The sequence below is a fragment of the Bufo bufo genome, chromosome 2 (assembly GCF_905171765.1).
Source record: "Bufo bufo chromosome 2, aBufBuf1.1, whole genome shotgun sequence".
Lineage (NCBI taxonomy): Eukaryota > Metazoa > Chordata > Amphibia > Anura > Bufonidae > Bufo > Bufo bufo.
Genome location: NC_053390.1, coordinates 24,993,284 through 25,018,825, shown reverse-complemented (window position 1 = coordinate 25,018,825; position 25,542 = coordinate 24,993,284). Strand labels below are relative to the sequence as shown.

Genomic DNA, 25,542 nt, shown 5'->3' with positions numbered 1-25,542 from the left:
ATACATATGGGATGTATGATTGCTCTTTTTTGTGTGTTAAACATAATATACAGCCGTGATTTACACAGTAGATCTATTATCATTTTTTCATATATTCACGGTGCTCTAGGACCTTTTGCGGGTCACGTGATGATCACGTGATTGATGACACGCTCGACATGTGACCGATAATAGCAGTGTCTATTGGCTCACATGCAGTGCTGTCGTGGAGATGGGTGCGGCCTTCCTGCTGGCGGTGGTGACGGCGCCCCGCCCATGCATCAACGCGATGACATCACGGACATGCGCAATGGGCCTATGGAGACGCCGATATGTATTGCCAACACGAGGATACAGGTGGAGTCTTTTTAATGAGTACCAGGTACATTTGATTGCGGGGCAATGTTTCTATTGGTAGCAGTGGTCATTTTAATTAACACACAGGTGGAATTAAGGATTTGTCTTTGTCTATTGGTCTTATCATGTCACATGGGGGCTTATTAAGGTATTTATATGTTTGATCAACTTTGTACTAGTATACTTGAGAAAGGCCACTGCGTAGTCGAAACGTCGTATTGCTATGTGTGCGCACTCTTGGTTCCCAATAAAAGACACACTGGATATGCTGCTGTGAAATCTTCTGTTATCTACTAATATACGTGGGACGGTGGTGGATTGGCGGTCCCATCACGGCTGATGCATTCCAGACAGGTCAGAAGGTCCATTCTGCGCTGCTCTACAGCTACTCCTGAAGATAGGTCATCAGTAAGAAATTTTCGGACAGCACCTTTAATACTATAGAAGATGCTGTTTGCTTCCCCCTGAATCTGTAGGGTGAGTCAGTCAGTGTAAGAGCAGTCACTACAAACATGGTGGCACCAGATCAGAATCCCTTCTTAAGAAAGTGGGAAGGAGAATGGCATGGACAGAACTAAAACTGATTCATCTGTCTGCTGTACTTATTTGAGGCTCAACATTCTGCTACCAATAAGTAGATATCAGCAGCTAAAGCAGCACCCCCCCCCCCCCCCCCCCACACTTCTGCCTGACCCCAGCTCAGGCAGAACAGTTAATTACTTTTCCCACAGCCAGAGCTGAGCTCAGGCAGGACAGTTAGGTGGTTAAATCCACAATATTTTTTCTTTATGGATCTCAGTCACAGTTGACTTCAGATAAATATAATTTGGGCATCTGGCAGGTCCAGGATAATTCCACCCAAAAACAATCATTCTTAAAGGAATAGGCTTGAGCCAATGGTGACATATGTCATGTAATATAAAGATAGGAATGTCACATTGTGATACTGCATCTAATGATAGTCAAAGAGGTTACAATATGAGTTGTTTTGGCGGTCACGGAAAGTCCAACACTTGGATTTTTGGACATAGGTTGTATAAAGGTCATGATAGAATGCAAGTCACGCAGAACTGCATCTTGCCTGCAATTTGGGTGTTTTTTTACAGCCAAACAGCAGATATAAAATACAGAAAGTTATGTAACTATTCTATGACCTGTTGTTTTGCGACACATGTTGCCAGGTAGCCCCAATTTTAATGTTTGTGAATAACAAAGGATACAAATTTTATCTTGCTTTTACAGAATTTTAGCATTACAGATTATCTGCTGTGTGACTTTGCTCATCTTTAACAAGATTTATTTTCCGTGTAAAACATTTCCCTCATTTTGGAATGTGAATATGGCTTCTCTACTATGTGAGTTCTCTCATGTTTAACAAGATATGATTTTTGCTTAAAACATTTCCCACATTCTGAACATGAATACAGCATCTCTCCAACATGAGTTCCCTTATGGCTAAAAAGACTTTGGTTCGATGAAAAACATTTCCCACATTCTGAACAAGAATATGGTTTCTCCCCTGTGTGAATTCTCTCATGTGTAACAAGATATGATTTATCTGTAAAACATTTCCCACATTCTGAACATGAATATGGTTTCTCCCCTGTGTGAATTCTCTCATGTCTAACAAGACGTGATTTCTGTTTAAACCATTTTCCACATTCTGAACATGAAAATGGTTTCTCCCCTGTGTGAATTCTCTTATGTTCAACAAGACTTGCTTTCTGTGTAAAACATTTGTCACATTCTGAACATGAAAATGGCTTCTCCCCTGTGTGAATTCTCTTATGTTCAACAAGACTTGCTTTCTGTGTAAAACATTTGCCACATTCTGAACATGAAAATGGCTTCTCCCCTGTGTGAATTCTCTTATGTTCAACAAGATTTGATTTACGTGTAAAACATTTCCCACATTCTGAACATGAATATGGCTTCTCTCCTGTGTGACTTCTCTTGTGTTTACCAAGATCTGATTTTTGTGTAAAACATTTCCCACATTCTGAACATGAATATGGCTTCTCTCCTTTGTGACTTCTATTATGTTTAACAAGACCTGATTTATCTACAAAAGATTTCTCACATTCTGAACATGAATATGGCTTCTCTCCTGTGTGACTTCTCTTATGTGTAACAAGACATGATTTATGTGTAAAAAGTTTCCCGCATTCTGAACATGAGTACGGTTTCTCTCCTGTGTGATTTCTCTTATGTTCAACAAGATTTGATTTCCGTGTAAAACATTTCCCACATTCTGAACATGAATATGCCTTCTCTCCTGTGTGACTTCTCTTGTGTTTACCAAGATCTGATTTTTGTGTAAAACATTTCCCACATTTTGAACATGAATATGGTTTCTCCCCTGTGTGAAGTCTCTCATGTCTAACAAGAGTTGATTTATCTGTAAAACATTTGCCACATTCTGAACATGAATATAGTTTCTCCCCTGTGTGAATTCTTGCATGTGTAAAAAGATCAGATTTTTGTGTAAAACATTTCCCACATTCTGAACATGAATACGGTTTCTCTCCTGGGTGAATTCTTCTGTGTGTAGAAAGACCTGAGCTTTTTGTGAACTCTTTACCACAATTAAACCTTTCACCCCCTTTCTGACTTATACTTGAGGTAACAATCTGTGATTGGTCAGGAAAAGGTTCCTCGTGATTAGAGGGATAATATGAAAGATCTGTACTGTGAAGTCCTGGATGTACATTTAGGGTAATGAGATTTTCTCCTGTAGAGTGCAGCATGATATCTTCATCTTCTACATTATAATTTAATGATAACCTGAAGTTTTCCTCAGAATTCTTATTTGGATTCTCTGTGAAGATAAAAATTGGAATGTGTGACATTTTTTCCCCAAAAAAATAGAGCAGACAAACTTTTGACATTTATATTAGTCTGGATGTAAATACAGTAAGTCATTAATTTTGAATGCACTTCTGGCTTTGGCTCAAAAAACTATAACAGAAACTGCAAGTGTGATTCCCGCTTTATAAAGATTTCTATAACACTGCCTGACAGTGCTGCATGATGCCTTCGTCTTCTACTTTATAAATTAAGAAAAATATTAATTTTTCCTCAGAATTCTTAGAGGGATTCTCTATAAAAATAAATTTTTTTATTTTTTTTAAATTTTTTTTTTCAAACCACAGAGTAGACAAAGTATAACATTCTTCACTGGCATACTAAGGGGCCCGGTTGCAACTGCGACCCCATAAGACAGTGGTGCTGTATTTTTCCTTTTAGAAGATGCAGCGCTGAGAAAGCTGAGAGACCGCCGGACCGGGAGAGTGGTAGCAGGAGAGGTAAGTTAATTGATTTTAAAATCTGATCTAAGGTCTGATATGGGGTGTCTGAAGGTCTGGTCTGATATTTAATGGGGGTCTTGAGGTCTGGTCTGAGGTCTGATATGAGAATCTGTAGGTCTGAGATGGGGGGGTCTCATCAGAGGTTTAATATGGGGGTTTGATCTGAAAGGTAAGCGGGTATTTTTTGTACTGGTGCACACTATAAGGGGGTATTTTTTTTTGCACTGAGGCACAGTGACAGACAATGGTGGAATTATTACTATTGGGGACACTGTTAACACTATGCACTCTGGCAGATAATTATTTCTATTTGTGGGACTTTTCTAGAGAATTGTTTCTGCAGATACAGTACAGACCAAAAGTTGGACACACCTTCTAATTCAAAGAGTTTTCTTTATTTTCATGACTATGAAGGCATCAAAACTATGAATTAACACATGTTGAATTTTATACATAAACAAGTGTGAAACAACTGAAAATATATTCTAGGTTCTTCAAAGTAGCCACCTTTTGCTTTGATTACTGCTTTGCACACTCTTGGCATTCTCTTGATGAGCTTCAAGAGGTAGTCCCCTGAAATGGTCTTCCAACAGTCTTGAAGGAGTTCCCAGAGATGCTTAGCACTTGTTGGCCCTTTTGCCTTCACTCTGCGGTCCAGCTCACCCCAAACCATCTCGATTGGGTTCAGGTCCGGTGACTGTGGAGGCCAGGTCATCTGGCGCAGCACCCCATCACTCTCCTTCATGGTCAAATAGCCCTTACTTTCAAAGTTTTCCCAATTTTTCGGCTGACTGACTGACCTTCATTTCTTAAAGTAATGATGGCCACTCGTTTTTCTTTATTTAGCTGCTTTTTTCTTGCCACAATACAAATTTTAACAGTCTATTCAGTAGGACTATCAGCTGTGTATCCACCTGACTTCTCCTCAACGCAACTGATGGTCCCAACCCCATTTATAAGGCAAGAAATCCCACTTATTAAACCTGACAGGGCACACCTGTGAAGTGAAGACCATTTCAGGGGACTACCTCTTGAAGCTCATCAAGAGAATGCCAAGTGTGCAAAGCAGTAATCAAAGCAAAAGGTGGCTACTTTGAAGAACCTAGAATATGACATATTTTCAGTTGTTTCTCACTTGTTTGTTATGTATATAATTCCACATGTGTTAATTCATAGTTTTGATGCCTTCAGTGTGAATCTACAATTTTCATAGTCATGAAAATAAAGAAAACTCTTTGAATGAGAAGGTGTGTCCAAACTTTTGGTCTGTACTGTATAATACTGGGGAATACAGCAGACACAGTTGAGTTGGCAGGATGGGGTGTTCTGACTGTGGGAGGATGATGGAAAAGTAGGAAACTAAGATGTCTGTTTGTCAAACTCTGCAGAGAGAGGAGATGGCTGAAAGAAATCATCATGGTGGTCTGGTCTGAATGGAGAAGGTGAGCAAAGAGTATCTATATCAGAGGAGACGTCACTGGATGTAAGAGGTACATATGTGGGGCTGTATTCTCCTGTACGATTTGTAGAGCTGTATGTAATGTTTTCCAAGTATGTCTTTAAAGGGGTTGTCTGCTTTTTACTATGGGGGGGGGGGGGGGCCTCATTTCAATTTTTACCTCAGGCAGTAGAAAGGCTAGGTACTCCCTTGCCCCTTGCCACAAAGTACGGGGGGGAGCAAGCTGAACTCTTGTACCAGGGCCTATGAACCTAGTCTTAGTTCCTGTTCCGACAGTGTCTGTGGTTTGGGTGCATTTTCAAGTTTCAGAGCCTCCTACTTTTTGGTATCAGAGTTCCTGATTCTTGAAGGTCAGCTGCCAAGTACACCAGGAACATCCCAGGAAGTAGCGGTCTGTTAACCCTGTACAGGGGTTAAAGGGTGAATACTGGGGAGGTGCCAGAATAACGCCCTAAAGGTTTGGCACAATGTCAAACTGGTTACTTGGCACAGTGGTTCCACAATCACTGATCTATTACAGATGGCCATACCATCGGCACTAATGTAACCCCAAACCATCAGAGATGCAGTCTTCTGAACTGTGCGCTGATAAGCTGGATGGTCCACCTCCTCCTCAGTTGGCAGGACACAGCATCCGTAGTTTTCTTTTTTCTTTTTTTTTTAAAGGACCGTTTAGTCAAAGAAACGGTATGTAGAAGGAAATTCAGTATACAAAGCAAGTACAAAACATAGCCATGACAAATATACATTTCCAGACAATAGGACAATTAGCCATCAATAGTAAAGACACCATTTCCTTAAACTTTTCTTCATCTCAAATACATTGAAAAGAACTAAACATTGTGCAACTGGGCTTCAACGTAATAGCATAAGTAGATGGTTGCTTGCGTGTGATCTAGATCAACAAACAGCCCAATCGCCACCAACAATAGCCTTAGAAGTTTTTTCCCTAACAACAGTAAAAACAAACCAACAAAAAAATCAGAGAAGGGAAAAAAAATAGAAAAAAAAAAAAGGTGTGTGTGTGTGTGGGGGGGATAATAAATCCTATGTGTAAACTTAACACGTAATAACTGGTCTCTGTAGCAGTCCGGAGACCCTTACAATCATCCTCATCCAGATCTGGGATGTCCCTTTGCCATTTCTGTAATATTTTATCTCACATTGCTGTAAAACTCTGGGTGGTATATCCATAAAATGCTGACAGTAGTTTCCTGAGGTCTTTATTGCTCGCCATACCCTCAAGGAGTGGAGTGGTGAAAAACAGATCAAAGTCCCCAAATTGTGCCCGGAAGGCATGTTTCAGTTGATAATAATTATACAGTACATGACTAGGAAAATTATAAGTGGCCTGTAAATATTGGAAGGAACAAAGAGACCCCCTATCTGTGATATGTGCAAGAGTAGTAATACCATGCCTCCTCCATATCTGCATATGGGGGAACCCCACAGCATCCGTAGATTTTACATTTTGGTTCATCTGACCACAGAACAGTTTTCCATTGTAAATGAGCTTTGGCCCAGAGAAAACGGCGGTGTTTCTGGATTGTATTGACATAAGACTAATTCTCAGCTTTACGGCTCATGCACACGGCTGTAAGTGTTTTGCAGTCTGCAGATGCGCAAAACACAGATTCAGCCCGAGGGCACGCCACCATTTATTTTTGGCTCCTGCAGAAATGTCCTATCTCTGTCTGCAAAAGGGACAATAAAAGGACATGTTCTATTTTTTGGTGGAATGGACATACAGACACATGGACACGGAATGCACACGGATTCATTTTTTCATTTTGCTTGCAGCCCCATTGAAATAAATGGTTCTGCCTTTGGGTTTTAAAAAATGGAATGGACAGAGACAAAAAACGTGCATTTGTGGATTACATGGTGAACTGTGGTCACAGACAGTGATTTCTGGAATGTTCCTGAGCCCATGCAGTGGTTTCCAGTACAGAATCAGCCTGTTATTAACGCAGTGCTGCACGAAGGCCCGTAGACCACGAGCATCCAATACTAACCATCGGCCTTGTACACATGGATTTCTCCAGATTCCGTGAACCTTTTGATGATATTATGTCCTGTAGATGGTGGGAAATTAAAGGTTCCTCAACTTTACTTTGAGGAACATGATTTTGAAATTACTCCACATTTTTTTATGCAGTTTCTCACGGATTGGTGACCTCTGCCCATCTTTGCTTCTGGGAGACTCTGCCTCTCTTTATACCTGGTCATGTCACTTAGGCCTCATGCATAAGTCAGGTCCGCAATACACGGGACATCGGCCGTGTGCACCACACATCACAGATGCGGAACCATTAAATTCCGGAGATGTGGTGCGGAATGGAGGCACGGAACCCCACGGAAGCACTACGGAGTGCTTCTGTCGTATTTCTGTCTGTGCCTCCACTCTGCAAAAAAATAGAACATGTTCTATTTTTTTGCGGTGCGGACGGATCATGGATCCATTCAAGTTGAATGGGTCTGGATCCGTCCCGGCCGCCGCACAGACATTGCCCATGCATTGGGGACCGCAAATTGCGGTCCCCAATGCACGGAACGGACGCATACCAGCCGTGTGCAAGAGGCCTTAGTTGCACATTGCTCCTCCAGCTGTTTTTTATTAGCACTGCTTATTTTTCAGCCTTTTTTTGTTGCCTCTGTACTAACATCTTGAGATGCGTTATGTTTTTTTTATGAATTGGTAAAATTGTCTCACTTTCATCATCTGTTCTATCATCTATTGTAAAGAAAACCTGGAACTATGAGATTTACAGATCATTTCATTCAGTTCTTATTCACATTTATTTACAGTTTAAGCTGCGCCCCAACGTTTGTTGGAATTACATGTCACTGCACACACGTGTATACACTGCACATGACGGCTCTTACCCTGTGATATAAGAGGCTGGTGCTCCTCCATTACATGTCACTGCACACATGTGTATACACTGCACATGACGGCTCTTACCTTGTGATATAAGAGGCTGGTGCTCCTCCATTACATGTCACTGCACACACGTGTATACACTGCACATGACGGTTCTTACCCTGTGATATAAGAGGCTGGTGCTCCTCCATTACATGTCACTGCACACACATGTATACACTGCACATGACGGCTCTTACCTTGTGATATAAGAGGCTGGTGCTCCTCCATTACATGTCACTGCACACACATGTATACACTGCACATGACGGGTCTTACCTTGTGATATAAGAGGCTGGTGCTCCTCCATTACATGGCACTGCACACACATGTATACACTGCACATGACGGGTCTTACCCTGTGATATAAGAGGCTGGTGCTCCTCCATTACATGTCACTGCACACACATGTATACACTGCACATGACGGGTCTTACCCAGTGATATAAGAGGCTGGTGCTCCTCCATCATGGCCTCCTTGTACAGATTCTTGTGTCCTTCTATATACTCCCACTCCTCCATGGAGAAATAGACAGTGACATCCTGACACCTTATAGGAACCTGACAACACAATGACACCGTCATCACCCAGACCCCTCCAGTGCTGTTACTGGAGAATTTCCCAGCATTCCCAGCAGTGTCACCTCTCCAGTCAGCAGCTCCATCATCTTGTGGGTGAGTTCTAGGATCTTCTGTTCATGTATCAGGGGGTGAGGGGGAGGCTCTGTGATGGGGTGAGGGGTCCTGCTCCGCCCTCCTGACTCCTGGAGATGGATGATGGGAGTCACACAGTCCCCCGATGTCTTCTTCACTATTGTGTACTCCTGTGGATGGAGAGTGACACTTAGGGAATAAACCCTTCAGGGGCCATGTGCTCTCCTCTGGCCCTTTCCTCCTGGGTACAACGTGCCTACTTACCTTCTCATGGCTCCTACAACATGACTATTGGTCACTGGTCACATGATACATCACTCACCATACTGGGGGCTGATCTTCAGGTTCTCCATTACTTGGAAGGTCTGGAGGCCGTTCTACAGGGCCCTGGACTCTTCCGATCACTTCCTATGATGGATTCTCCTTCCCAAAGTCTGACTTGTTACAGAATACAATAAATAGGAAAGAAATCTAGGAAAGTTTACCTCTCCGCTCAGCAGGGAGATGATCTCCAAGGTGAGGTCTAATATTCTTCTGCTGATCTCCTTCCTGTCCATCCTTGGTTGATCATTCAGGAGAAGGGTCGTATTGCTGGTTTTCTTCTTCCCTCCTCCAAAGAAAAAGGAAAAAAGGAATGAGCTCCATGTGTATCTAAGTTCCTGGCAGTGAAAACGTCATACACACGGTGCAGATTCTCTCATCCAGCACAGAATGATGACAACCCCCACTACTACTCCCCCATCATACTAAGCTGAGGAGCAGAGAAGGATTCCTTGTGTGTAATGGAGGAGAATCTCAGAGGTGACATGTCTGAGCTCTCCACCACACTGTCTCCTCACAGCTCATCTTACCTGCAGGCTGGAGGAATGGCTGATACCAGAGAGAACAAGAGCCCTGACTACCGACCAGGACCTGCCCAGTATCTGCTGCACTACCAGTTCTAATCTATGGTTATAGGTGCCCTTGGAAATACACAGATTTCTAAGCACGAGATGAAGTTCCTGGTGCCGGCACACCCACAGATTCCCACATTTTACGCCCTCCCCAAAATTCATAAAGAGTACTCTCCCTCAAGGGATGTCCCATTGTTTTAGGTGTGGTATCCATTACTCACAGTATCAGTACCTATGTTGACAACATCTTACGTCCTTTTGTGTCATCGTTGCCATCTTATATTAGAGACACAACAGATTTGTTACTTAAAATTGAGAATATCCATATAGATGAGAGCGTCCATCTGGCCTCTATTGATGTAGAGGCCCTTTATACAAGAATCCCCCATGAATGGGGTATCACAGCAGCTAAATACTTTCTAAGCACCTGTGGTACTCAATTTAAGTTACACTCTGAATTAGTGATCCAAGCACTTGAGTTCATTTTATCACATAATTATTTCATCTTTGAGACGTGTTTCTTCCACCAGCTCAGGGGTACGGCTATGGGTAGCCCTTGTGTGCCCAGTTATGCCAACCTATTCCTGGGCTGGTGGGAAGACACCATTGTCTCCAATAAACCCTGTCGTCAATGGGCCCCTATGTCACGGAAGGTGTACAGCAAACAAGAAGACACAAAAGCAAGATCCGACTGACTGGATCCAAAACTAAGGAACAAAAGGGGCAGCCCTGCAACAGACCTGACTCTCTCCCTAACTGCTCAGCCTATGCAAAATTCTCAATGGTAGAAGATCGCATATCCTCGTACCTCGACTGTATAACACCTGAACACCCTATAATAGTGAGGGGACACGACCACCGGCTCCCTACACTTGATACGGAGGGAGTCAGGGTCACCTGAGATCCAGCAAACAGGAAAATACAAATGAATGAACAAAACTTATAGTTAATTTCTAACGATAATTTGTTTTCCCTTAGTCCTAACAGTGGCACAAATGGGGTATTCTGCCCCTGTGGACTGGTTAGGACAGGTGGAAGTTTAATGAACAATAAAAAAACACCGGCATGCACACGCCCTCCCTGCCCCCAATAAAGAGGGGTGTGACCCTCCAAACCATGTGTAATTACAAGTAGACAAACATAATCACAATTAATAAACATAGGGGGGGAAATTTGTGTGCCACTGTTAGGACTAAGGGAAAACAAATTATCGTTAGAAATTAACGATTCCCTTACGTCCTAACCAGTGGCACAAATGGGGATTTAGCAAGTAGAAACCCCCATGGGAGGGTCCTCATGCCTGGCGGAAGATAACACTGTCCGGCCAAATGAGGAATAACTATGTATTCTGGTATTCACTCTATAGTGTGAGATAAAAGTGGAGTGAGAACTCCAAGAAGCTGACTTACAGATCACGTCCAATGGGATCGAGCTTCTCTCTGCAAAAGAAGTGGCCACTGCTCGAGTAGAGTGGGCCCTTACAAATTCAGGGGGCTCCGAGCCCTGAGACATATAAGACTCCCGAATTGCCTCTTTAATCCAGCGACTGATGGAGGGCTTAGAGGCTTTCCTCCCCTTATGGGTACCGGAAAAAAGGATAAGGAGGTTTTCATCCTTCCTAAATACCTTGGAGCGTTCCAGGTAAATCCTAAGACATCTCGCAATATCGAGGGTATGGAGCCCTCTTTCCTCAGAGGAGGGGGGTGGAGCCAGAGTTGGTAGGGAGATCACCTGATTGATATTGTCAAAGGAAGGAACCTTTGGGATGAAGGTAGGTAAAAATTTTAGAAGTACACGATCCTGTAGGAACTTCGTATATGGCTCAAAGGCAGAAAAGGCCTGGAGTTCCCCAACTCGCTTTGCAGAGGTAACAGCTAACAAGAAGGTGATCTTCCAGGTCAGGAACCTGAATCCCGCCTCCTCTAGGGGCTCAAAGGGGGGAGATGATAACCCCCTGAGCACGACCGACAAATCCCAGGCCGGGATAGGTCTGATTACTGTAGGCTTTAATCTTGAGGCTCCCTTCAGGAACCTCTTGATAAAGGGGTCTTGAGAAATAGCTCTGTTGAGACAAGCAGAGATTGCTGAAATCTGCACTTTAAGGGTAGCTGGTGATAGCCCCCTGTCCAGACCGTCCTGAAGAAATTGGAGGATCATCGGGATGGAAGCTTCAGTGGATCTTTGCTGATGTCTTGTACACCAGGATGAAAAGATCTTCCAGATTCTGGAGTAGGCCTTATTGGTAGCTTCTGATCTGGAGTGCTCCAGGGTTCTCAAGACAGACCCCGATAGCCCTTCTATCCCTGGAAGGGACTGATCAACCTCCAGGCCATCAGGTTGAACATTTGAAGATTTGAGGAGACCTGGGTGCCCCCCGACACCAGTACTCTCTCTGGGGGAAGCCTCAGAAATTGACCCCGACTCATCTGTAAGAGTTGGGTAAACCAAGCTCTTTTCGGCCAGTATGGGATAATGGCGATAACTGACGCTTGGTCCTTTCTGATTTTCATCAAGACCCTTAGTATCAAGGAAATTGGAGGGAAGATGTAGGCCAGCCTGAACCTCCATGGGATTGACAGCGCATCTATTGCCACCGGGTTGTCCTCCCTGTAAAGGGAGCAATACTTCTCCACCTTGGTGTTGAACCTCGTTGCCATGAGATCGATCTCTGGCATGCCCCACCTGAGCGTTATCTCCTTGAAGACCTCTGGATGAAGTGACCATTCTCCGGTTGGAAGACCTCGGCCCAGACGATCCGCAATCACATTGTGAACTCCGCGAATGTGAACGGCTGATAAGTGGGTGAGGTTCAGTTCTGCCCAATCCAAAATCACCCCTATCTCTCTCAGGAGACTTTGTGACCTCGTGCCTCCCTGCTTGTTGATATACAGTACAGCGGTCATGCTGTCTGACTGTACCTTCACTGCCTTCCCTCGAATGATGGTAGCAAAATGAAGAAGAGCTAGTCTGATTGCTCTGATCTCCAGGAGATTCGATGACAATAACCTCTCCTGAGGTGTCCAAGTTCCCTGGACTGTCTTGTCCTGAAGATGCGCACCCCAGCCTACTAGGGATGCGTCTGAAGTAAGTATGATCCAAGAGGGTTGGATCAGGGACTTGCCGTCCGTGAGGAGGGACCACCACCTCAGAGAGGATAGGACTTTGTAAGGCAGGGAGAGCACGGAATTGAGTCCCACCGGACTGTGATTCCACTTGGCTAATACTTCCGACTGGAGCGGACGTAGGTGCCATAATGCCCAAGGTACCGCCTCTGCGGTTGAAGACATTAGTCCCAACATCCTCATCCACGTTCGAATCGTTACCTGTTTTGGTACAGAGAGAGAACGGGCTGTTTGTTGCACGGATTGCCTTCTTTCGGGAGTGAGATGAATTGTCATCCTGATTGAATCCACCATGAACCCCAGGAACCTTACCGAGGTGGCTGGTTGAAGTTGGGATTTGTCCCAATTGATTATCCATCCTAACTGATGTAGGAATGTAACAGCCTGTTGGATGTGTTGGGACAGGATCGCTTGGGAAGGAGCTCTGAGGAGCCAGTCGTCCAGGTATGGAACTATGCTCAGGCCCTGAAGCCTTAGTGCGGCCACCACAGAGACCACTACTTTGGTGAAAGTGTGTGGGGCTGAAGAAATCCCAAATGGGAGGGCCACAAACTGAAAATGTTTTAGGACCCCCCCGATGTTTACCGCGATCCTTAAGAATCTTCTGGACCCAGGATGGATGGGAATATGGAGATAAGCATCCTTGAGGTCTAAGGTTGCCAAGAAATCTCCCGGCATAAGAAGATTGGTCACTGACTGGATAGTTTCTATACGGAACTTCTTTTGTTTTATGAAACGGTTGAAGAACCTCAGATCTATAATCATCCTCCAACCACTGGTACTCTTGGGTACCAGGAAAACTGGGGAGTAGATACCTGTTCCCCTCTCTTGGAGAGGAACCTCTTCTAAGGCCCCCTTCTGGAAGTATTCTAGCACATAGCTTTCTAGAATCTTCTGCTTGTTGCTGGGAAGAAGCCTTGTCTGGACAAACTTGTCCAGAGGCAAACTGCTCAAGTCTACAAGGTAGCCATGAGAAATTACACGCAGGACCCAACTGTCCTGGATATGATCCTGCCAACAAGGTAGAAAGTGCTGTAGGCGGCCGCCTACGGGAATGTGGGGAGAAGGGAGCCCGAGATCTCCAGTCAGACCGGCTAAATACCAAGAGCCTCGAGGAGGCCCGCAATCAGAGCGCCGAGGACTTCTTGGGGGGTCTAGAACCCCGAGAGGATCTTCCTCCTCTACGGGAACCCCAATTCCTCTGGGGTCGGGGTTACGGTTCCGCTCTGGAACTATACGCCCTGCCCCGACCACGAAAGGACTGCTGGGGAAGGGACTTGCCCTTCTTGTCCGACAGCCCCTCCATTATGTGGTCAAGCTCTGCACCAAAGAGTTTGCCGGGTTCATATGCCATGGCACAGAGGTTATGTTTTGAGGTCGTATCCGCCTTCCAAGGTTTCAACCAAAGCGGCCGCCTACCCACGGTTGAAAGAGCCATGGTCTTGGATGCCAGTTTCAGTTGTTGTGGAGCTGCGTCACACAAGAAGTCAATGGCTAGGCTGGCCGTCTTACATGAGGCCAGAATGTCGTCCCTAGAGACCCCTTGGTCCAGGTCAGACTGGATTTGAGAAAATCTAGATTTTAGAAAATTCGCCACTTCGGACGAGGAAATTGCGACTGAGGCGGAAGCGGATGCCGAGGAGTAAGCGCGCCTAAGGGCGCAGTCCGCCTTCCGGTCCATTGGGTCCAGCAAACTTGACCCGTCGTCTGAAGGGATCAGGGTCCTTCTTGATAATTTTGCTATCGCCATGTCCACTTTGGGGACAGGCCCCCAGGACGATACCTGATTCTCTTTAACCCGGGAACACCGCCTTGAACCTTTTGGTCAACACTGGACCTTTCTCTGGCTTTCTCCACTCTGTTTTCATCAGAGACAGGAGAGAATCATCCGCTTTAAAGGCCCTAGGCCCCCTAGAGGCAGAGGATAAGGCTTCCCCCGGATCAACGTCCTGGTCCCCTGACCGGACGGATTTTAGTAGTCGCTGGGCCTTCTCCAGCGGAAAAAAATATGCAAAACCATCCTCCTCATCCGAGGAGGAAGAGGCTGAACCCTCTCTCGCCTCCTGACCCCCCGAGACCTCCATAGCACGATGGGGGGAGGAGGGACGATGACGCTTGGAGACCAGGGCACTCTTCAATTCCTGTATGGAGGCGTTGACCTGGGTCATGTTGGACTCCATGTACCCCTTCACCCAATCGACCACGTCGTGGACAGATGGCTCCAGCTGGGAGAGGGTCTTGGCCCTGCAGGATGGGCACTGGGAGAAATCGTAAGAGTCCTCCAGGACGATCTGACAGTCATGGCACTGCAGGTGGCGCCTCTTGCCCGCGGACTTCCTGCTGGGCTCTCGCTCACCGTCACCGGTAGACGACATGGCTGAAAATTAAAAAGATTCATGAATTTAGCAAAATTCAAGAAAACAGCGCTTAATCGCAAGCTTCAGGATCTTTACCCAGAAGATCCTAGCAAGCTCTATATAAATCAGCACAAAGAAGATTTTCAGCACACAGAGGTAACAACACTCTAGCACCAAACCACACTCAAGGTTAACAGCAAGCTGCGCTCCAGGAGACTGAACCTGGAGCTTCATCCAGTTTAAATAGGGTTGTTGGCGCCAAAAAGGAAGCCCCGCCCACAAAGGGGGCGGGGTAAACCTCTGAGTTTATATCTTTAAACTAAAAGAAAAAGCTAAAAGAGAAAACTTTATATTTTGGACCCAGAGAGGGACCCTGAAGCATTTAAAGGCCCCCCACGGCCTTACAACATGAAAATACACCTCCGGCCGACGATCCGAACGGCCGGAGCGAAAACCCGGAAGTGACGTCACTTCCGCCGGAAGGCGGCGCCCAGCCGAACATGCGGGACGCCGCCACCGCCGCTCCAGCACTCCAGCTCAGAAAAAAAGGTAAGCCCCACAGTAGCAGGGCTCTGTACAAGGGAGGCAAACAGCGGCATAAACCGGAGGACATCCTCCGCCGCATCGGAGGAGCGGCGCAGCTCCCAAGGGAACATATAAGACCCACGAGATTCAAATAAAAAAGGGGGGGAAAAACAAACACTCTCTCCACCGCAGGGTTGGAGGAGCGCAGCACCCGTCCTGTCCGCAGGACAGAAAAAAACACATGGTTTGGAGGGTCACACCCCTCTTTATTGGGGGCAGGGAGGGCGTGTGCATGCTGGTGTTTTTTTATTGTTCATTAAACTTCCACCAGTCCTAACCAGTCCACAGGGGCAGAATACCCCATTTGTGCCACTGGTTAGGACGTAAGGGAATCTGTAGAAGACTCAGTAGTAGCATCCAGCATGCATACACTCCAGGAAGTTGTATAAACCGCAAAGTGATGCAGTATGGGAAGGGATTTAAAGGGATGCAATCAGTGCAACTACATGACAGCTGAGAGAGGCTAACGAGATGAGAAAATGAAAGCAAAACAAAAAGGAACCTCAAGGAGGAGGTTCTGAAGGACGTCTGTCAGAGCTTCTCAGATGTCTGGTGGTGACACCCTAATTTATTGTTTTGGGGTCGGTACATCGACAACGTGTTTATCTTGTGGGATGGCACCAGGGACACATTCTCTGATTTTGTTTGGGACAATTGGATTCTTCGGAAGGAAGCCCAGTGGATATATCGCCTTAAAACAGTATTAAATGAGCAAATTTCATTCACCTGTTCTATCTAGATGTTTCTCTCCCCCCTCTTTCTGATTAACCGTTGTCTATAGTGATCTGCTCACAATTTGAAGTATAAGTTTATCTGCCTGTTATCGAACCAAGATTGGTTCATAAATATAGTTATCTAAATTGGTGGGGATCTGTGAGGGACATTATTAACGTGTTCCCACAGCTTTATATCTTTTCCCTATTATAACCCCGTTATTTATGTTAATTGACATCCTTGCGCTTGCATACTTATATATAATCAGCCTTTTATGTACTCAGCTTTAAACAACTATGGCATATATCTGTATATATATCAGTTTATCTGTCCATATTTGTTTACAACTGTTGCTATGGCTCCCCCAAGCTCCTATGAATGCTCCGTGAAGCGTTCCATACACCGGAAGCATCATCGGCAGGAGCCCTGACGCACTTCCGGTTTTGGAATCATATGTGCGTTCCACCGGCCGACAGTAGCGTGTATACTGATGCCGACTTTGTGATTGGTTGTTCCAGCAGGAGGGGCCATTTACCAGTGCCAATTTCAAGCTATTTTAAGGCCTGATCGCCAGTTTGTGAGTGCGCCTTACTACATCAGGATGCCATTACCATGCTGCCAGTATCATTGATGCCTATTGGATTATTTATCTTTGGTCCCCTGATGAACCAGCTTGCAAGACACTGGGGAAACGCGTCGGGACAAGCATTCATCACACCTTGGCAGGCTCACAGTAGGTGACAGCGAGGGCTTAGCCACTGAGAGGTGGGGTCGCTCCTTTCAGGGCGGGTGCTCCGCCTTTAGGCAGGGGTAGTATTTTGAGGGATTCATCAGGGAAAAACTCCCCCCCCCCCCCCCCCCCTCGTCCTCACTTCTCGTTTGCCAAAGCATCCAAGCCCTTGGTCTTCAAAACTGGAAGTTGTTGCATCTTTATTACTTGGATGATACTATCTTTGACCACGTCCAAAGTAAGGCTCTGCTCTTCTTATGTGGCACAATACGTTATCAATTATTGTATACATTGTGGGGTATTATTTACATATCGAGAAGTAAAAGTTAAGTTTTATACGAAAAGTCATTATTTTCTCAGTGATAGTTATTTCTGTAAATTTCAACGCTATAGATTTTTGTCAGTGATGGCCCTGCAATAACCAGTAAGCACTTTCCTTCACTGCGGAGACTGGCGCTCACTAGTTATTACCTCCTCCTGCCCCCAGTTATAGGGGCCCTGCAATAACCAGTCCGCGCTTTAACTTACTAGTGGGGAAGGAGCTCATTGGCTAACCCTTTAATGACCAGACACTTTTTTGTGATTTAGCACAAGTGGCTCAAACGGCTGTAACTATCTTATTTGTTGAACTACCAAAATAATTTTTGCAACAATTTTTTTACGTGACACCTATGTAGGGATTTATAATACATTTTTTGTAGTTTTATTTGGGGGAAACTGTACAAAACATTTTTTAAAAGTATTTTTTTTCTACAGCTCCTTATTCTTTAAATATGCAAACTGAAACCAAAATAAATTATTATAATTAGGTCCCTATTTTGCGTAGGCCGTTTTGTTATATAATATGTATAGTTTCATGTGAATGGGGCGGTAATGGTGACGGTTTTGGTTGATGTGGTGATGTTTTTTCTTCTATGAATTTTCTTCTTTTTTTAAATTAATATTTAATATATTTCTGCTACATGATATGTCCCCCAAGAGGTCATAAAAAGACCTTTGGGGGACACTGAGCTATTTTTTTTTATTTGCACCTTTTCTTTTTTACTTTTATTTGTATTTTATTAATATTTTATTGTATTTTTTTTTTTATAATTGTTTTATTACTTATTGTTTTAAATATATTTTTGCCACATAATATGTCATAAAAAGTCTGTTGGGGGACAATGAACACTATTATTTTGCACTTTTTCCTTTTTATTTTATTTGTATTTTATTTTTTTAGAACTTTCTATTTTTTTTAAATATATTTTTGACACCTACAGTTGCAAGAAAAAGTATGTGAACCCTTTGGAATGATATGGATTTCTGCACAAATTGGTCATAAAATGTGATCTGATCTTCATCTAAGTCACAACAATAGACAATCACAGTCTGCTTAAACTAATAACACACAAAGAATTAAATGTTACCATGTTTTTATTGAGCACACCATGTAAACATTCACAGTGCAGGTGGAAAAAGTATGTGAACCCTTGGATTTAATAACTGGTTGAACCTCTTTTGGCAGCAATAACTTCAACCAAACGTTTCCTGTAGTTGCAGATCAGACGTGCACAACGGTCAGGAGTAATTCTTGACCATTCCTCTTTACAGAACTGTTTCAGTTCAGCAATATTCTTGGGATGTCTGGTGTGAATCGCTTTCTTGAGTTCATGCCACAGCATCTCAATCAGGTTGAGGTCAGAACTCTGACTGGGCCACTCCAGAAGGCGTATTTTCTTCCGTTTAAGCCATTCTGTTGTTGATTTACTTCTATGCTTTTGGTCGTTGTCCTGTTGTAACACCCATCTTCTGTTGAGCTTCAGCTGGTGGACAGATGGCCTTAAGTTCTTCTGCAAAATGTCTTGATAAACTTGGGAATTCATTTTTCCTTCGATGACAGCAATCCGTCTAGGCCCTGACGCAGCAAAGCAGCCCCAAACCATGATGCCCCCACCACCATACTTCACAGTTGGGATGAGGTTTTGATGTTGGTGTGCTGTGCCTCTTTTTCTCCACACATAGTGTTGTGTGTTTCTCCCAAACAACTCAACTTTGGTTTCATCTGTCCACAGAATATTTTGCCAGTACTGCTGTGGAACATCCCGGTGCTCTTGTGCAAACTGTAAACGTGCAGCAATGTTTTTTTTTTGTGCAGCACTGGCTTCCTCTGTGGTATCCTCCCTTCAAAACCATTCTTGTTTAGTGTTTTACATATCGTAGATTCGCTAACAGGGATGTTAGCATATGCCAGAGACTTTTGTAAGTCTTTAGCTGACACTCTAGGATTCTTCTTCACCCCCAGACGAAGGTATGCCGAAACGCGCGTTGGGGTTGGCGCCATCCTGGAGGAGACTTTCTGCACGGGTAAATGTCCCTTATCTTAGCATGTATGAATTTCTATATGCATGACCATGTTTTTTGTACATTTTTCCATGATGGGGACTCCGTCTCACGTATGTCTCCTCCAGTGATGTTGCTTTTATCTCCTGCACTGATTCTTTTAATCATGTATGTTGTATAATGTGATTTTGTAATAAAGGACATAATTCAGTACCAGCGGTCTGGCATTTTCCATGTAGGTTGTCTGCGCTGTGCTCTTGCAGTCATCTTTACAGGACGGCCACTCCTAGGGAGAGTAGCAGCAGTGCTGAACTTTCTCCATTTATAGACAATTTGTCTTACCGTGGACTGATGAACAGCAAGGCTTTTGGAGATACTTTTTAAACCTTTTCCAGCTTTATGCAAGTCAACAATTCTTAATCGTAGGTCTTCTAAGAGCTCTTTTGTGCGAGGCATCATTCATATCAGGCAATGCTTCTTGTGAAAAGCAAACCCAGAACTGGTGTGTTTTTTATAGGGCAGGGCAGCTGTAACCAACACCTCCAATCTCATCTCATTGATTGGACTCCAGTTGGCTGACACCTCACTCAAATTAGCTCTTGGAGATGTCATTAGTCTAGGGGTTCACATACTTTTTCAACCTGCACTGTGAATGTTTACATGGTGTGTTCAATAAAAACATGGTAACATTTAATTATTTGTGTGTTATTAGTTTAAGCAGACTGTGATTGTCTATTGTTGTGACTTAGATGAAGATCAGATCACATTTTATGACCAATTTGTGCAGAAATCCATATCATTCCAAAGGGTTCACATACTTTTTCTTGCAACTGTATGTTCCCCAAATGGTCATAAAAAGGCTGTGAACACTCTTTTATTCTGCACTTTTTCCTTTTTTTATTTTTATGGAATTTTTTTTATAATATTCTATTTTTTGCCACATAATATTTTGTTTCTTTTTTTATTTTATTTGTATTTTATTTATTTTTCAAATTTTTCTTTTTATAATTTTTTTTAACTTTTTCCACATAATTTGTCCACAAGAGTTTACTGAAAGACCTTTGGGAGACAATGAGAGACTTTTTTTGTACTATTTCCACTGTAACTGGGGCATCCAAAGGAGCCCCAGTTACAGGGGAAATCAACCTCCTGTGGGGGTTTGTAAAAGGCAGAGCTGATCAGGGTCAGGGAACACCAGTATGCACCTGAGACAGGCCAGAGTCTGGGAATGCCTGAACCTGGGCATTGAGGTCTCAGCTTGCTGATTTACCTCAGCCTGGCGCAGCCCATGAGGAAACTGCTCTATCATGTTGAGGAGTCTGAACTGGCTCCTGCTGCTGCAGGTTTTGCTGCTTGTGGTGGCAGGAGGTTGACTCTGTCATTTCAAGCTTGTCAATCCTCACATGGTAGAAACCTCTCAGAGACAAGTGTTCTGCATTCTGGCTGATCTGGATTCTGTTCACTACTAAAGATTCTCAACTAGGTTGAGTATTGCACCTGAAGGGACAAAAAAGTCAGTGGACTCTTTGAATCCCTTGAGAGGTCCCTCTTCTCAAACCTAAAGGGTTTTCTAGGATTTTTTTTACTGATGACCCATCCTCCGGATAGGTCATCAGTATCTGATCGGTAGGGGTCCGACACCTGGGAACCCCGCCGATTAGCTGTTTGAGGAGGTACTGATGCTCCTGTGAGTACTGCTGCCTTTTCGCAGGTTACCAAACACCGCACCATATATTGTATTGTGGTTGTGCTTGGTATTGCACTCAGCCTCATTCACTTGAATAGAGCTGAGCTGCACCTAGACAACATGACGCATGAACGTGTCATCACTGGCCTAGAAAAAGCAGAGAGAAGGCCACAGCACTCACAGGAGCGCCGCTGTCTTTTCAAACAGCTGATTAGTGGGGTCCCAGGTGTCGGACCACCACCAATCAGATACTGTTGGACCTATCCTGAGGATAGGTCATCAGTAAAAAAATCTCGGACAGCACCTTTAATGCTATAGAAGATGCTGTTTGACTTACCCCACAGATTCAGGGGGAAGCAGTCACTACAAACATGGTGGCACCAGATCAGAACCCCTTCTTAAGGAAGTGGGAAGGAGCATGGCATGGACAGAACTGAAACTAATTCATCTGTCTGCTGTACTTATTTGAGGCTCCCTCAACACTTTTGCCGACCAACAGAGTCTAGCAGTTCCAGGAAAATGGTCTCTGAATCCAGAGATCATCAAGCAGATTGTCAAGATGTGGGAAGTAACAGTAATTTAACTCAGGGCAAATAGGTTCAGTGCCAAGATGGAAACATTCCTTTCGTTTTATCAGGAATACAATACCTTTGCAGCTGATACCCTGTCCATTCCTTAGAGGTTCAGCCTGGCTTACATTTTCCTACGATTTCCTCGATACCTAGAGTTCTGATGAAAATTAGGCAAGACCAGGCCACACTACAGCCATCATACCGTTGAGGCTGAAGAGGTCAACTCGGGCAGATGAATCAAGAAGGCTATTGAGACTTCCCCTAGTGCAGATGTCTAGGGCACTCAACTCTGCCAAGATCTGGAAAGATTCAGTCTGACAGCCTGAAGATTGACCAGCCTCTATTATAGAGTTATAGAGGCCTCTATGATACAGCCACACTTTGGGTCTCTACAAATCTACCAATCGGTCAGGTTTCTCAACTCATTCAGATGAGTTAAGGATGTAACTGGAGACTTCCCACACTGCAGATCGTGTGTGTCTAGGGCACTGAACTCTGCCAAGACCTGAGGATCATCCTCTATTACTATTTATAGGCCTCTTTGATTCAATCATGAAGACCTTGCCACACTCTGGTTTTCAGTCCATGAAAAAGATGTTCCCAACTCATTCAAAAACATCAAGGGTATATCTGAAAACTTTTTTTTAAGTTTTAAGATCATCTCCTTTTGAATCTCTCGATAAGGTCCCACATAAATACATGGCCTAAAACTTTTTCTTTTCTATCTGGCCATGACCGGGTGGAAACCTAGCATTTATGCCTCCAGAGGCGAAAAGTAAACTGGCAGATCCACCTACTCCGCCAATGTTGTAGATTTCCAATGTCCATGTCAGAAAATCAAGAACAAATTATTTATATGTTGTAGAAGTTTGCTAAGGATCTGGCCTTAGATTTTAAACTTTGATTGTATAAAGATTAGTTTTGATCGCGAATATTCTAATCACAAATTTTTATCGGCACTTTGAGAATTCGCGAAGATGTAGAATATGGTGCTATATCTTTGTAATCGTGAATATTCTAGATTTTTTTTTCGTCAGTAACCTCCCTTCTTGCTTATGGGCCAATGAGAAGGCTGCAATGTCTTTGTCAGAGCTTAGCAACATCCCTAGCAACCAATAGGAAAGCTCCCTACCCCTTACTATATAAGAACCTCCCCAGCAGCCATTTTCTGCAGTTTTTTGCAGTTCTGAGAGAGAGAGAGCAGTGACATTGCTGTGCTCCGTGCTTTCATCTGGATCCTATTCCTTATCCAATTACATTAGTTAGTTAGTTAGCTCATATATATATTACAGATAGTTAGTGGGAGATGGTCAGTGTAGGTTAGATAGTGATATAGTGGAGCTGATAGGTTCCGGGGCAGGGTGTTAGGTAGTGTGATAGGAATTACGTTACGGTACATTTTCTCCAGTCTCAGGAAACTTCTAGGAGCTGCAAAAGTGAGCCATGCCTGTATTGCGTGCGTAATACGCGCATGTTACATTGCCGTTTTTCGCAATCAAGAAAATAATGACTGAAGATCACGAATTCTAGAATTTCGTGAATTTATCAGGTATATTGGGGTAAAAATTCACGAAATATTGTGAAAACAAATATTGCCCATGCTGCTCATCACGAATAAAGGTACAACCAGGCCTGTTAAGCATATATACAGATATGACTAGGCATATTGCACAGTGAAATGCACACAGGACTCTCTCCTAACCTCCAGTTCAGGCATCTTGCTCTACCTTCCATAAAGGACAGGTCACACTGACCCCTCACAGTGTGTGAAGCGGCTACACACCCCTCCTGCTTAGCAGACATGGACATCTCATCACTGAATAGGGATCACCAACCCAGGATCCGCAGAGGAGCTGTCAGTATCTCGCTCTCTGGATTTCTGCTCTCCATGCTGTGGGGCGAGCTTTCTTAGACGAGGCAATGCAGGGTCTGGAGCTTGTGCTCAGTGAAAGTTCAAGATACACTGCACACACGTGTATACACTGCACATGACGGCTCTTACCTTGTGAAATAAGAGGCTGGTGCTCCTCCATTACATGTCACTGCACACACGTGTATACACTGCACATGACGGACCTTACCTTGTGATATAAGAGGCTGGTGCTCCTCCATTACATGTCACTGCACACACGTGTACACACTGCACATGACGGACCTTACCTTGTGATATAAGAGGCTGGTGCTCCTCCATTACATGTCACTGCACACAGGTGTATACACTGCACATGACGGCTCTTACCTTGTGATATAAGAGGCTGGTGCTCCTCCATTACATGTCACTGCACACACGTGTATACACTGCACATGACGGGTCTTACCTTGTGATATAAGAGGCTGGTGTCCTCCATTACATGTCACTGCACACATGTGTATACACTGCACATGACGGCTCTTACCTTGTGATATAAGAGGCTGGTGCTCCTCCATTACATGTCACTGCACACACGTGTATACACTGCACATGACGGCTCTTACCTTGTGATATAAGAGGCTGGTGCTCCTCCATTACATGTCACTGCACACACGTGTATACACTGCACATGACGGCTCTTACCTTGTGATATAAGAGGCTGGTGCTCCTCCATTACATGTCACTGCACACACGTGTATACACTGCACATGACGGGTCTCACCTTGTGATATAAGAGGCTGGTGCTCCTCCATTACATATCACTGCACACACGTGTATACACTGCACATGACGGCTCTTACCTTGTGATATAAGAGGCTGGTGCTCCTCCATTACATGTCACTGCACACACGTGTATACACTGCACATGACGGCTCTTACCTTGTGATATAAGAGGCTGGTGCTCCTCCATTACATGTCACTGCACACACGTGTATACACTGCACATGACGGGTCTTACCTTGTGATATAAGAGGCTGGTGCTCCTCCATTACATGTCACTGCACACACGTGTATACACTGCACATGACGGGTATTACCTTGTGATATAAGAGGCTGGTGCTCCTCCATTACATGTCACTGCACACACGTGTATACACTGCACATGACGGCTCTTACCCTGTGATATAAGAGGCTGGTGCTCCTCCATTACATGTCACTGCACACACGTGTATACACTGCACATGACGGCTCTTACCTTGTGATATAAGAGGCTGGTGCTCCTCCATTACATGTCACTGCACACACGTGTATACACTGCACATGACGGCTCTTACCTTGTGATATAAGAGGCTGGTGCTCCTCCATTACATGTCACTGCACACACATGTATACACTGCACATGACGGCTCTTACCTTGTGATATAAGAGGCTGGTGCTCCTCCATTACATGTCACTGCACACACGTGTATACCCTGCACATGACGGGTCTTACCTTGTGATATAAGAGGCTGGTGCTCCTCCATTACATGTCACTGCACACACGTGTATACACTGCACATGACGGCTCTTACCCTGTGATATAAGAGGCTGGTGCTCCTCCATTACATGTCACTGCACACACGTGTATACACTGCACATGACGGCTCTTACCCTGTGATATAAGAGGCTGGTGCTCCTCCATCATGGCCTCCTTGTACAGATCCTTGTGCCCTTCTATATACTCCCACTCCTCCATGGAGAAATAGACAGTGACATCCTGACACCTTATAGGAACCTGACAACACAATGACACCGTCATCACCCAGACCCCTCCAGTGCTGTTACTGGAGAATTTCCCAGCATTCCCAGCAGTGTCACCTCTCCAGTCAGCAGCTCCATCATCTTGTGGGTGAGCTCTAGGATCTTCTGCTCATGTATCAGGGGGTGAGGGGGAGGCTCTGTGATGGGGGGAGGGGTCCTGCTCCGCCCTCCTGACTCCTGGAGATGGATGATGGGAGTCACACAGTCCCCCGATGTCTTCTTCACTAT

At 44.5% G+C, this 25,542-nt stretch overlaps 2 protein-coding genes and 1 long non-coding RNA gene across 3 annotated transcripts in view; 1 reads left to right on the top strand and 2 right to left on the bottom strand.

Annotated features, from left to right (window-relative positions):
• LOC120991124 (zinc finger protein 585A-like) overlaps positions 1–25,542 on the top strand; it is a 2,129,672-nt gene that overhangs the window by 336,455 nt on the left and 1,767,675 nt on the right. The window lies entirely within an intron of this gene.
• The window catches only part of LOC120991122 (zinc finger protein 501-like), a 200,565-nt gene that overhangs the window by 56,353 nt on the left and 118,670 nt on the right, over positions 1–25,542 (bottom strand). The window contains exon 4 of the mRNA XM_040420012.1: positions 1,822–2,893. Within this exon, the coding sequence (XP_040275946.1) occupies positions 1,822–2,893 (1,072 nt within the window). The remainder of the gene's footprint in view (positions 1–1,821; positions 2,894–25,542) is intronic.
• LOC120991208 lies at positions 8,799–25,034 on the bottom strand. The gene is made up of 3 exons (XR_005776561.1): positions 25,007–25,034; positions 9,166–9,290; positions 8,799–8,850 (listed from the first exon to the last, which is right to left on the bottom strand). It is a non-coding gene; the product is annotated as an uncharacterized LOC120991208 (long non-coding RNA).